The sequence below is a fragment of the Nematolebias whitei genome, chromosome 19 (genome assembly GCF_014905685.2).
Source record: "Nematolebias whitei isolate Nwh7 chromosome 19, NemWhi1, whole genome shotgun sequence".
NCBI classification, from domain to species: domain Eukaryota; kingdom Metazoa; phylum Chordata; class Actinopteri; order Cyprinodontiformes; family Rivulidae; genus Nematolebias; species Nematolebias whitei.
In genome coordinates, this window is record NC_056516.1 from 13,632,606 (window position 1) to 13,645,554 (window position 12,949).

General features: G+C 40.1%; 1 protein-coding gene across 1 annotated transcript in view; it reads left to right on the forward strand.

The window, feature by feature from the left end:
* Positions 1-11,574, forward strand: part of LOC119426177 (tRNA selenocysteine 1-associated protein 1) — a 15,784-nt gene extending 4,210 nt beyond the window's left edge. Inside the window, exons 5-9 of the mRNA XM_037693750.1 lie at positions 337-468; positions 2,244-2,360; positions 2,459-2,666; positions 2,741-2,777; positions 11,306-11,574. Coding sequence (XP_037549678.1) covers positions 337-468; positions 2,244-2,360; positions 2,459-2,666; positions 2,741-2,777; positions 11,306-11,466 — 655 coding nt within the window. The 3' untranslated portion in view covers positions 11,467-11,574. The remainder of the gene's footprint in view (positions 1-336; positions 469-2,243; positions 2,361-2,458; positions 2,667-2,740; positions 2,778-11,305) is intronic.
* Positions 11,575-12,949: the final 1,375 nt, after the last annotated feature.

A 12,949-nucleotide genomic window follows, 5' to 3' on the forward strand; every position in this document is an offset into this window, starting at 1 on the left:
TGCGTGGCTGCATCCAGGTGCCACAAACTGGTTGTACTGGTGAAGAATCCAACAAAATAAATCAGCCTTAAAAGTGAGAAGCAGCAAAAGAACAAAAACGCGGCACGTCTGCTGAAGCACATTTTCAAGAAAACCACGTTTGAAGGAATTCAAGAGAGCTGTGTCGTCTGTGGAGTTTGTTTGTTTTACGAATGTTTTTTAATTGTAAAAGTTACAAATAACAATAGTCACATCAAACTATAACTCATCAAACAGAAACTCGCAGATCGACTGAACATGAAGAGTTGTGCTCACATTTTGCTCCTTTTATTAAAACACCATGTTTTCCCTCTCCAGTCAAATGTATTCTCTGTTTGTGGGAGATCTGACTCCAGAAGTGGACGACGGGATGCTCTACGAGTTCTTTTACAACCGGTACCCGTCCTGCCGGGGCGGGAAAGTGGTGCTCGACAGCATGGGCAACTCTAAGTAAGTATTAATTTATCGCAAGAAAACGTGCACCTGATCCAGAAGTAAAGAGCGTTGAGCAGAACCAACTTCCAGGCCTTTAGGCTCGTACTGAAACATTTCTAACAAGTTCAGTGTGTGTTGATCTTATAGACCACCTAACTTTAACCTGAGACCCAAAGCAGGTTCTTCAGCCTAACATTAACATTTAAAAAAAAAAAACACGGAGCTTAGGAACACACTGAGAGGTTGGATCATCCTTGACTAGACCTTCTCTAGGAGACACGTGATGAACACGAGCTCCATCACTGAGGATGTCCCAAGAGTCGAACTACCAACCTAAAGAGCGTAAAGTTTTCATTGCTTAATAAACTGTAAATCATTGGCTGCACGGTGGATCAGTTGTTATAGCTGTTGCCTCTCAGCGAGAAGGTCACCGATTCAAATCCCAACCAGGGACCTTTCTGGGTGGAGTTTGCATGTTCTCTCTGTGCATGTGTGGGTTTTCATCAGGTGCTCCAGTTTCCTCTCAAACCAAAAACATGCACGTTAGGCTGATTGGTAACTCTAATTGTCTGTAGTTGTGAGTGAGAGAAGGAAGGAAACATTTGAAATATCTAAAGAAAGCAGAAATGAGCAGAAAACAGCTGAAAAGTAGAATTTATTATATTAATATATTGGAAGGAAGAAGCACATTTTTGCTGACAGAGGCTGGAAAGAGTTGAAATGAGAGTAAAAAATGTGGAATTAGCTTTAAAAGCCCAAATTAGCATAAACATGGTTGAATAGTAGCTGAAATAGCAGAAAAAGCTGAAACTAACAGAAATACGCAGGAGGCCCTCTTCAGTCTGGGACATGATGGTTCCCTGCATTCACTGCTGAGGACCACGCCCACACTCACTACAGATAGACTAATGGAGGTTAACTTAAACCCTCTTGCTGTTTTGCACTTCTTGTTTCCACAGGTCCTAAACAGACTTCTAGTGTCTCCCAGCACATGAACTCTGTCCCCGTCAGTTTCCACAGGGCTCCTCTAAATGTTCTTCACAGCAGTTGTGTTTCAAGTAGTTTCCATGTGGAACCAAGGTCTTAATTTGCTCGAACCACTCATGTTTCTGCACCTTAGCTCAGCTCTTTACTGGTAATTGTCCTTCGTCGTGGAGCGAAGAGGGGAATTAGAAATACCCTCCATCTGTCTGTGGAGGTTGTGAGCATGATAACTTCAAAACATAAGGCAGGTGCTGACTTCCATTTTGTGTGTGGCTGCATCTAATCAAAAAGAAAGTTTACTTTAGAAAATTGGGTTGCCACATGACATCACAATCCAAGATGGCCACCCCTATAATTTTAGAAAACTATACAGTTTAGTTTTTCTAAAAGTAGTGATTTGGGTGGCTGAAGATTAATCAGTGGGGGCCAAGGCCACCTTTGTCCACCCCCTGGTTCCTCCATTGCACCTGGTGGAAGATAAAATGTCTCCCTTCACTCTCCAGGCTCTGCTCTGCCTCAGACGAGGAAAAATAAAACCTCCCTCTGTTCTTCTCCACAGTGTAACTCCTGCCCACTTGAATATCTCGCACCAGAAACATTTAGGTTTACTTCATTCTCTGTTCAGTTCCAGTCCAGAAAAACACTCCTCTTCAAAGCTGGAAGCGTCCACTGTTCAAACTCCTGGACTTTACGTGACTCTTCATCAGACTCGGATCAAAGTTCTGTTGTTCACCTGGGCCCACCGGACTCCAGCAGCTCCTCCAGGCGTCCTCCTGACACAGACTCTGCTTCTGTCTCTCCTGCAGGGGCTGTGGGTTTGTTCAGTTCCCAGACGAGCGGCTTCAGAAGCGGGCTTTGGACGAGTGTCAGGGCGCTGTGGGACTGGGGAGCAAACCTCTGCGGTTAAGTTTGGCTGCTAACAAGTGAGTATTTCTGCGACTCGTCTCCATTTGGTGTTTGCATCGTGATGTTTGTTCAGAAGAAGCCAAGTGGTGAGCTGTGGGTTTCCTCTTCTCTCAAGTTTAAGGAACAAGCCCCAGCAACAGCAGTCGGAGAACAAACCGTCGTGGCAGTCCAGCTCAGCATACAAATACGGCTATGACCAGTATAACCAGTACCAGCACCAGAACTATCCTGGCTATTATCCTTCCTGGGGTTATGATCAGACTGCAGCGATGTATGGCTACAGCTATCCACAGTATGATTACTCCCAGTATGCTCAAACACAGGTAAACCTGCTGTGTAGCCGCTCACCAGCACCAAACAACCTTCATGCTAACAGCTTATGATTCTGTCGTTCTAGGAAAGTGAAGCAGTTCCAGAGGAAGAACCAGTTGAAGGCAAGTACTGGGACAGTGGTAAAGTACCGTATTTTCCGCCGTATCCGTCGCGCCGCCCTATAAGTCCCATCAGTCCAAATATGTCTAATAAAGTGGAAAAATCCATAAATACGTCGCATCTGTTACGCGTCACCGCTGACAACCTGGAAATGTGGGCCGGTGTTGTGCCAAACATCGATTGGCTGCCAAATGGTGGCCGCTGGAGCGTGCACGGGAGGACTTTAACAAGAATTTAACAAGACAAACACTTAGTTATTTGTTATTAGTTACACCACAGTTATTTTTTTGCTCGATGTTATAGTAAAGATGTCTCAGTTGAACTTTTACTTAATAAATTCACTTCAGTGGTCAAATCCGCTGCATTTCACCGGGGCGGTGCAGCTAAATGAGCCGATTGAAGGTGGCAGTTTATGGCAAGCCGACTGTGTCATTAATAGCCACTTTTACCTATTACATGATACAACGGCATGCCATACTACTCGAGTGCTCTCTAGCAGCTGAAAATGGTAGTGTTCAATATTTTCAGTCAGAATGAATGAAAACGGTCATATCTCAACAAAAAATTGATTAAATATGGAAAAAATCCATAAATATGTCGCTTTGACATAATAAGTTGCAGGACATGTAAATTATGCAAAATAACATGACTTATAGGGCGAAAAATATGGTAATTATAAAAACATGGTTGAAAATATGGAAAGACTGTTGGTGGGAAAAACAGAAAATGTATCAGATGAGTTTGTCTACTAAAAACTTCTCAAGTAAAATAATGTAGAAATAAAACTGATAAAATATAAAAGTCAAGTAGAAGGGGAGCTAACGAGAGGGTCTGCTGGAAACGCCCACCAGAAACACATTTTAAAATTAGTGTGACATGCTGCATTTGTGCATAATCTGAGTGGATTATCACAACATTAAATTCAGTCTTGTGTATTATACAGTAACTGTGATCCATGCTGTTGAACTGAGTCCAGATGAGCACAGGCTGCCGTGCAAACTGTTTATTTTTGCGTGGCTTTAAGATGTACATGGAAATTAATACGGAAACTGACATAATCTGTAATTTGCAAGTTTTCTTGCAGGTAAATTTTCAGAAATAATCCTTTTGATTCCCTTTGAAAGTGACCATTTTTCTCTGACGGCTGCTGTAGCGCAAAAAAATTATTTGTATGATTTAAAAAATATATATATATATAAACCTTAATTTAAGCAGGTACAGTGGTACTTGAAAGTTTGTGAAGCCTTTATAATTTTCTATAGTTATGCATAAATGGCAGTGCTAACCACTGACACGATGGCTCAGTGGTTAGCACTGTTGCCTCACGGAAAGAAGGTCCTAGGTTCAATCCCCAGTTGGAACTGGGGTCTTTCTGTGTGGAGTTTGCATGTTCTCTCCGTGCATGCATGGGTTTTCTCCGGGTACTCCAGTTTCCTCCCACAGACCAAAAATGTTAGTCTGCCTTCAGGACTCCCTTGCAGAAGAGACCTGTGATCTCAGTGGGATTTGTCTGGTTAAATAAAGGTTAATAAAATCAATCAATTAATAAATAAAATAAATTTGACCTAAAACATCATCAGATTTTCATAAAAGTCCTAAAAGTAGATAAAGAGAACCCAGTTAAACAATTGAGACAAAATATTCTTGGCTTGGAGGAACTTTAACCCATTCCTCTGCACAGAACAGCTTCAACTCTGGATGTTGGTGGTTTCCTCACATTAACTGCTGCTTCAGGTCCTTTCACAACATCTGGATTGGACTAAGGTCAGGACTTTGACTTGGCCATTCCAAAACATGAACTTTATTCTTCTTGAACATTCTTTGGCAGAACGACTCGTGTGCTGAGGATCATTGTTGCTGCATGACCCACCTTCTCCTGAGATTCAGTTCATGGACAGATGTTCTGACATTTTCCTTCAGAATTCTCTGATTTAATTCAGAATTCATTGTTCCATCAATGATGGCAAGCTGTCCTGGCCCAGACGCAGCAAAACAGGCCCAAACCATGACACTACCACCACCACGTTTCACAGATGGGATAAGGTTCTTATGCAGGAATGCAGAGTTTTCCTTTCTCCAAACATTAAACTTTTCATTTTAACCAAAAAGTTCTATTTTGTCTCATCCGTCCACAAAACATTCTTCCAACAGTCTCCTGGTTTGTCCTTGTGATCTTTATCAAACTGCAGATGAGTGTAGTGAACTAGGCCTCCGACCTCAACCTGTCTTTGAAGACCTTCAGGGGACATGAATGTTCTTTTTGGAGAGCAGTGGTTTCTCCTTCAACCCTGCCATGCAGCTTCAGGTTAGGTTTAGTTTATTTGTCATATGGAAAATAAACACATGGTCAACAGTGCAATGAAATGCCGAAGACGAGAAGAACCGTCTTGACTCTCCCAAAAAAAAAACTACAACAAAAATACAAAAACAAGGCGCCTAAAGTGAAAGAAATAAATCTACAGTTGTATGGTTCTGTTGTCAGACTGGTCCTGTTGGCACCATGGTACTGTTAGTGGCGTGGTCTTGTTAGCAGCATGATGATAACGACCGCAGCAGCTGTTCTCCCAGACTGCCCTCCAGAACCGGGTCCGGCAGACGGAGAACATAACCGAATGGGTCCGTAGAGTTGGGTCCGTGCAGGCAGGTGGAGGATCATGGAGACGGCCGCCATGGAAGGACTGAACCAGGATGGCAAGGCAGCGACACAGAAAACTTCACGTGTGTGTCGCGGTCATACCTGTACCATGGATGTGCAGTGTAGGCACAAAAAGAGTTCAAACAAAAATAACAGGAACAAAAGAAAAGATTAAGTCCAAGTGGAGCTCCTGTCAGTGCTGCCATTCTGCGGCGCTCGTGACGTCAAAGTCACACCATTGTTGTCCAGCGTTCTCCTGATGCTGGACTCATGAACATGAGTCAACGTGAGAGAGACCTTCAGTTACTAGAAGTTACTCTGGCCTCCTTTGTGACCTCACAGACTGTTCCAGTCCTTCTTCTTGTAGTGATCTTTGTTGGTCCACCACTCCTGGGGAGGGTAACAATGGTCTTGATGTTTCTCCTGGAGTCCAAACTCTTTACAGATGTTTTGTAACATTTTCCAGCCTGATGAGCATCAACAACTCTTTCTGAGCTCCTCAGAAATCTCCTTTGTTCCACAAACATGTTGTGAAGATCAGACTTTCTTCTTCTTCTTTTAGTTTATTGGTGGATTGCAAGCAACGTTCAGGTGCATACCGCCACCTACTGAGCAAGAGTGCGTAGCTTCCCTAGTTTCTATTTTTAATATTTATGTTCTGTAAATATATAAACAACTCTTTTCTAACACTTATTTTATCCTTCTCCCCTTCTGTTCCTAATATTCCTCCTAAACTCCACACTCTCACTGCCTCTTTGACTTTTTATTTCAATCTCTCCCTTCTGTATATTTAATGCACTCCATCAGAACATGTTCCACACTTTCTGTTTCCCCACATTCCTCACATCTACTGTTGTTCCTTTTCCCCATCATATACTTTGTATCATTTAGAAGTGTATGTCCAACCTTCATTCTCATTACTATCACCTCTTCTCTTCTACTTCTTTCTTTATAATTACTTATCTTAACTGCTTTTTGAATTTTATATAATCTTCCTTTCTTGTCCTCATTCCACGTTTTCTGCCATTTCTCTATTTCTCTATTTCTTTAATTAATGATTTACCCTCTCCTTTCCCTAATGGAATATTTACTGTTATTTCACCTTTTAATGCTTTTTAGCGAGTTTATCTGCTCTTTCATTTCCTTCCACCCCCTCACGTGCTGGCACCCAACAATAATGAACATCTATGCCTCCCCTGTGTAACCTGAATAATGTGAGTTGTATTTCTAGCAGTAGATCGTTCCTGTTGTTTCCTTTAGACTGTAAGCTTTCTATGACAGCCTTTGAGTCTGTACGTATCACCACCCTGTCCGGTCTAACTTCCTCTATCCACTGTAGACTAAATATGACTGCCACCATTTCTGCTGTGAAAACTGAAAGATGATTAGAAATTATTTTAGATGTACAAACTTCAAACTCTGGTATATAACCCGTATTCCTACCCACCCCTTTGTGTTTGTTGAGCCATCTGTATATATTTCCAGGTAATTAAAATATGTATCTCTAATGCATTTGCTGGTTTTCACCCCCATTTCATTTTTGTTCCATTCTCTTTTCATTTCAAGAATTTGTGTGTCTACTTTACTTTCTGGGATCAACCATAGAGAGCTAACACCATTTGGATTAATCTGTGCAAAATCTTTATTTTCTATTCCATATAATCCAGCTAATTTGTTTATTTTTCCACCCAAAACCATTTCTTTGATATTTGATATATTCCCAACAGTTCTGGATTGTTGTTGCTGCAGGATTTGCTTCTTTACTTCTTTTGAGTTTCACCCAGTATGTTAATGAAAGTGTTGTTCTTCTCATTTCTAACGGTGTCTTACCAGTTTCTATAAGAAGTGCATTAATGGGGGTTGTCTTTATTGCTCCTGTGCACACCCGTAATGCTCTGGATTGAAGTCTATTTAATTTTTGTAGAGTTGAATTTGCTGCTGCTCCATACACTTTGCATCCATAGTCCAAAGTTGATCTCATAAGAGCTCTAGATATTTAATAATAATTGTTTATCTGCTCCCCAGTTGTTTCCTGCCACTGCTTTCGTTAGATTAATGACTTTCTTACACTTTGTATCCACCTGTTTTAAATGTGTTTGCCATGTGTATGAACTATCTAACCATATACCTAGATATTTAAATTCATTAACAATTTTTAAAGGTTGTCCATATAATATAAGATTTCCAATATTTATCTTCTCTTTGTTTGTAATCATCATGTAGCTGGTTTTGCTTACAGACAGTTTGAAACCCCATTCATAAGACCAGCTCTCTATTTGATTAATTGCTTTTCTTATGTTTTTAACGACATGTGGCACATTTCTCCCCCTCATCCATATTGCTCCATCATCTGCATATAAAGCAGATTTGATGCCTCTGTCAAGCTTTGCAAATATGTCGTTAATCATCCATCCATCCATTATCTTTACCCGTTTATTCCATTTTGGGTCACGGGGGTCGCCGGTGCCCATGTCCAGCAATCACTGTGCGAGGGGCGGGGGACACCCTGGACGGGTCGCAAGTCCATCACAGGGACACATAGAGACAAACGAGACAAACAACCATTCACTCTCTCACTCACACCTAGGGACAATTTAGAGTTACCAATCAGCCTAACATGCATGTTTTTGGTCTGTGGGAGGAAACCGGAGTACCCGGAGAAAACCCACGCATGCACAGAGAGAACATGCAAACTCCACCCAGAAAGGCCCCTGGACCGGGGTTTGAACCAAGGACCTGCTCGCTGAGAGGCAGAGCTCTACCAGTTGCGCCACCGTGCTGCCCTTGTCATTAATCATAATATTGAATAAAACTGGACTAATTACACTGCCTTGAGGGGTGCCGTTTTCCACTTTGAATTGTCTTGATAATTCACTCCCAACTTTTACTTTAATTGTCCTATCCTGAAAGAAGCTGGCAATCCAGTTATACATCCTCCCATCTATTCCCATTTGTTCTAGTTTTATTAGCAGCTGCTCCCTCCACAGAATCATAAGCTTTTTCTATGTCCAAGAATACTATAATCATCATTTCTTTCATTTTCAGTGTTTTTTCAGTAACATTACATACTCTTACTAGAGCATCTACTGTGGACCGACCAGTTCTAAAAGCACATTGATAATTACTAATAAGTTCTCTTTTTTTCTAGGACGTATATTAATCTGTTAACTCTTGTTTCTTTCTTTAATTACTTTACTACATTCATCATTCCACCATGGAACCACTTTTGATTTTCTTTTTATTACTACTTTTGGAATGCTTGAGTTTGCTGCATTTAAAATGAGTTCTGTTACCTGATTATTGCATTCATCAATGTTTCCTTTAAGATTTACTAAATTACTATTTTTCTCACAATACATTTTTAAAGTTTCCCAGTTCACTTTCTTAAAGCACCATCTGGTTGAGGTTGTTTCCTCTTTATTGGTTATATTGTCATTTATAAATGTGCTAACAGGAAAGTGGTCACTCCCCAGTGTAGTATCTCCATTTATACTCCATTCACAGGATTTTGCAAGTTTATCTGATACTAAAGTTAAATCTAAACATGAGACTGAACCTTTATTGATATTAAATCGTGTGTCTTGACCATCATTAAGACAAGCCAGTGATCTTTCATCCATTTCTTCAACATTGTTGCCGTTACTGTCTGTTTTGCTGCTACCCCATAGACTATTGTGTGCATTAAAGTCTCTACACCAGATTTCTCTCCCGTTTATACCTCCATATTTCCATAAATACATCATTATCTAGGTTTTTACATGGGTTATAAAAATTAATTATCTTAACATGTCCAATTATTTTTAAGTTGTAAATTTCAATGCTAACACATTCATATTCTGTTGAGTTGTAAATTTCCTTATATGCTATTCCATCCTTAATAAATGTTGCACACCCTCCTCCACTACTTCCAGTACTTCTGTCTTTTCTTATTGTACTATATCCATGAATTTTAAAGTCTAAATGGGGTTTTAACCATGTTTCCTGTACACAGATTATATCTGGTATTATTTCTAACTGGTATATGTATTTTTTAAGTTCTTGTCCATTAGCTATCAAACTCCTAGCATTCCATAGTAAAATATGAAAACCATTCCTAATCCTTTCCTTGACCTTTTCCTGTTGGTTCAACTGGTTTTAGTAGAGTGTGGATCTGATCTGCTTGGATTTCTTTCATATCCAGAAACTTTCCTGCTGCTTCCACTATTGCTTTTATTTTATCACTTTTCTTTGTCATTTGTATTGTTACATTAACAATATGACAGATGAATGCCACAAACTTGTCCTTTTCCACTATCATTGATTTTTCATTGAGTTTACATTTGTGATTGCATGTGGCATGTTCTGCTGCTGGTGGTACCAGTGATTGCCTCTGGTTCCTCTGAGTATCATTTACACTTTGCACCTGTCTCTGGATAGTTTCTTCATTCCTCACTTCTTTTGTATTAACTTTCTTCACCCTCTTCAGTGCTCCAGCATATGAAACTCCCTCTGTAATTTTAATTCTTTGGGCTTCTCTGGCTTCTCTCTGAACTATACACCCTCCATATGCTGCACTGTGCTCTCCTCCACAGTTGCAGCATTTTACCTTCGAGTCATTCTCACACTTCCCATACTCATGAGGACCTCCACATCTTGCACATCTCACTTTCCCTTTACACTCCTTTGCTATGTGCCCCATTCTTTGACATATGAAGCATCTGATGGGGTTTGGTATGTATTCTCTTACTCTATAATTTACATATCCCATCTGCACACATTCTGGCATTGTGATCTCAGACTTTAGAGTAATAGACATTGTTTCTTTGATTAGTCCATCTTTTTACTTGTAATCCTTTTTGCTTTTGTCACTTTGCCTCCTCTGATTTCTTGTTTTATTTCCTCGGGTGTCATTTCTACTGGAACTCCTGAAATTACTCCTCGTAACCCGTTTAAAGAACCTGGAATAAATACTTTAACTCTTTCTCCCACTAGACTAGTCATTTTTAAGATTTTGTCCTGCTGTTTGTTGACTGCATGTATAAGAAATTCTTTTGTTGTTCATGAGTCTGGTTAATTTTATTTTCCCAATTTCCTCCTCTATTGCCTTTGTTAGTTTTATTGGATGAAAGTATCGTCCCTCTTGATTAAACTCCACCATTACTTCCATTCTTCTTCCCTAATTAGTTCCACCTGCGTTTGATTTCTCGGACTTGTACTGATTTTTGACTTTTATGTTTATTCGTGACTCCCTTTCTTCTGACAAGCTTCTGTCTCTTTCGGGTTTTTTTTTTCTTTGTGCCGTTTTCATTTTTGACGATTTTGCCGTCATCCATTCCATCTCAATCTCACTATTTCCCCCTGAAGAGGAGGCCATAATGCTACAGTCAGAGCTCAGTTTATGCAATCCGACCAAATTTCAGCTCCTACCGCCCTTGAAAAGTTTGTCCAGCTCCCAAGTTAGCTTCTCCTCCGGCAGTCGTCATCTTCTTCCCTGAGTCAAGGGCCCTCCGCCTAAGATCAGACTTTGATAGATCCTGTTCTTTAAATCAAACAGGGTGTCCACTCACACCTGATCATCATCACATTGATTGAAAACACCTGACTCTAATTTCACCTTCAGATTAATTGATAATCCCAGAGGTTCACAAACTTTTACTACTTACAAATATGTGATATTGGATCATTTTCATCAATAAATAAATGACCAAGTATAATATTTTTGTCTCATTTGTTTAACTGGGTTCTCTTTATCTACTTTTAGGACATGTGTGAAATCTTTTGATGTTTTAGGTCAGATTGATGCAGAAATACAGAAACTACTACAGTATAGTAATTAGGGAGTTGATTTCTTGTGAGTAAACTCGTATAGTTGCGTGTTCTTTCATACGCTTGGTTTGTTCTGTTGTCTGGTTGCAGATCCTGGCCTGGGACTGGACGTGCTGGAAACTAACAGGAAGTTCATGGAGCTCAGTGAGGAGCTGTACGACGCTCTCATCGAGTGCCACTGGCAGCCTCCAGTGATGTCTGCAGAGCAGGAATACGTCATTTCCTTGTTGCCCGAGCCCATTTACTGCTGAAAGATGCTTCCTTTGGCTCGTTTTTTTTTATTGTTAGAAACTGATGGACGATATTTTTATTCGAGTTTGTAAACTGGTGAAAGTTTAAAGAAATAAAATTATATATTGAACCCATCAGTGAATATTTACTGGCAACACTGATTCAATCATTTAAAAGCATGCCCAAATAATATTTTAGTTTCTTGTCTGTTTGACAGACTTTTGCAAGATTATTATGATAGTCGAGGTATAGAAGTAACTGATAATATTTTCATTAATATAATCAGACAACAGTTTGTGATTCTGGAAGCTTTGTGGGGCCAAATGAATTCTTTAAGATGGGCTATGGGATGCGTGATGAATATTAATTAAAAAGAAGAAGGCAAGAAAAACTCACAAAAGTTGCTGAAATAACTTCAATTTAGTTTATTTATATAGCGCCAAATCACAACAAAGTTGTCTCAGGACACTGAACAGGAACATTCACAAATATAAAAGCCAATTAGTAAAGTTCTCTATCTAAGGAATCCAGCAGACAAGTTGAATCTTGGCTTCATTGCAGTCTCCCATCCTGAGCAAGCACAGTGGCAACAGTGGAAAGAAAGAACTCCCTTTTAAAAGGAAGAAACCTCCAGCAGAACCAGGCTCAGGACAAGTGGCCATCTGCTTTGACCGGCTGGTTGAGAGGACGGGAAGGAGAGACAGACGGACACAAAATGGTAGGTCCAGGTGTATCTGAAAGACAAAAAAAAAAACACGTTAAGGATAGAAAGAATAATTACAAATGTTGAGCAGAGTAAGTAAAGACAGTAGCAGAGTGAAAAGTGGTCAATTTGTCCTCCAGCAGTCTAAGCCTATAGCAGCATAACTAAGGGACAGCTCAGGAAACCCAAGCCGACCCTAACTATAGGATTTATCATAAAGGAAAATCTTAAGCCGAGTTTTAAAACTGGATAATGTGTCAGCCTCACGGACAGAGATTGGAAGTTGGTTCCACAAGAGAGGAGCCTGATAACTGAAAGATCTGCCTCCCATTCTGTTTTTGTAAATTCTAGGAACCACAAGTAAACCTGGAGCCTGAGAGCGAAGTGCTCTGTTAGGAAAATATGGAACAATAAGATCTGTAATATAAGATGGAGCTAGGTTGTTGAGAGCTTTGTAGGTTAGAAGTAAGATTTTGAATTCAATTCTGGATTTGACAGGGAGCGAATGGAGAGAAGCTAAAACTGGAGAAATATGATCTCTCCCACTAACTCTAGCGAAGACTCTGGCAGCAGCATTTTGGATCAACTGAAGACGTTTTAAAGAAGTATTTGGACACCCAGATAATAAACCATTGCAATAGGCCAGTCTAGATGTGACAAATGCATGGACCAGTTTTACTGCATCATTTTTAGATAAGATGTCTCTAATTTTAGTGATATTACGCAGGTGGAAGAAGGCAGTTCTAGTAACGTTTTTAATGTGGGGGATAAAAGACATGTCCTGATCAAAAATAACACCA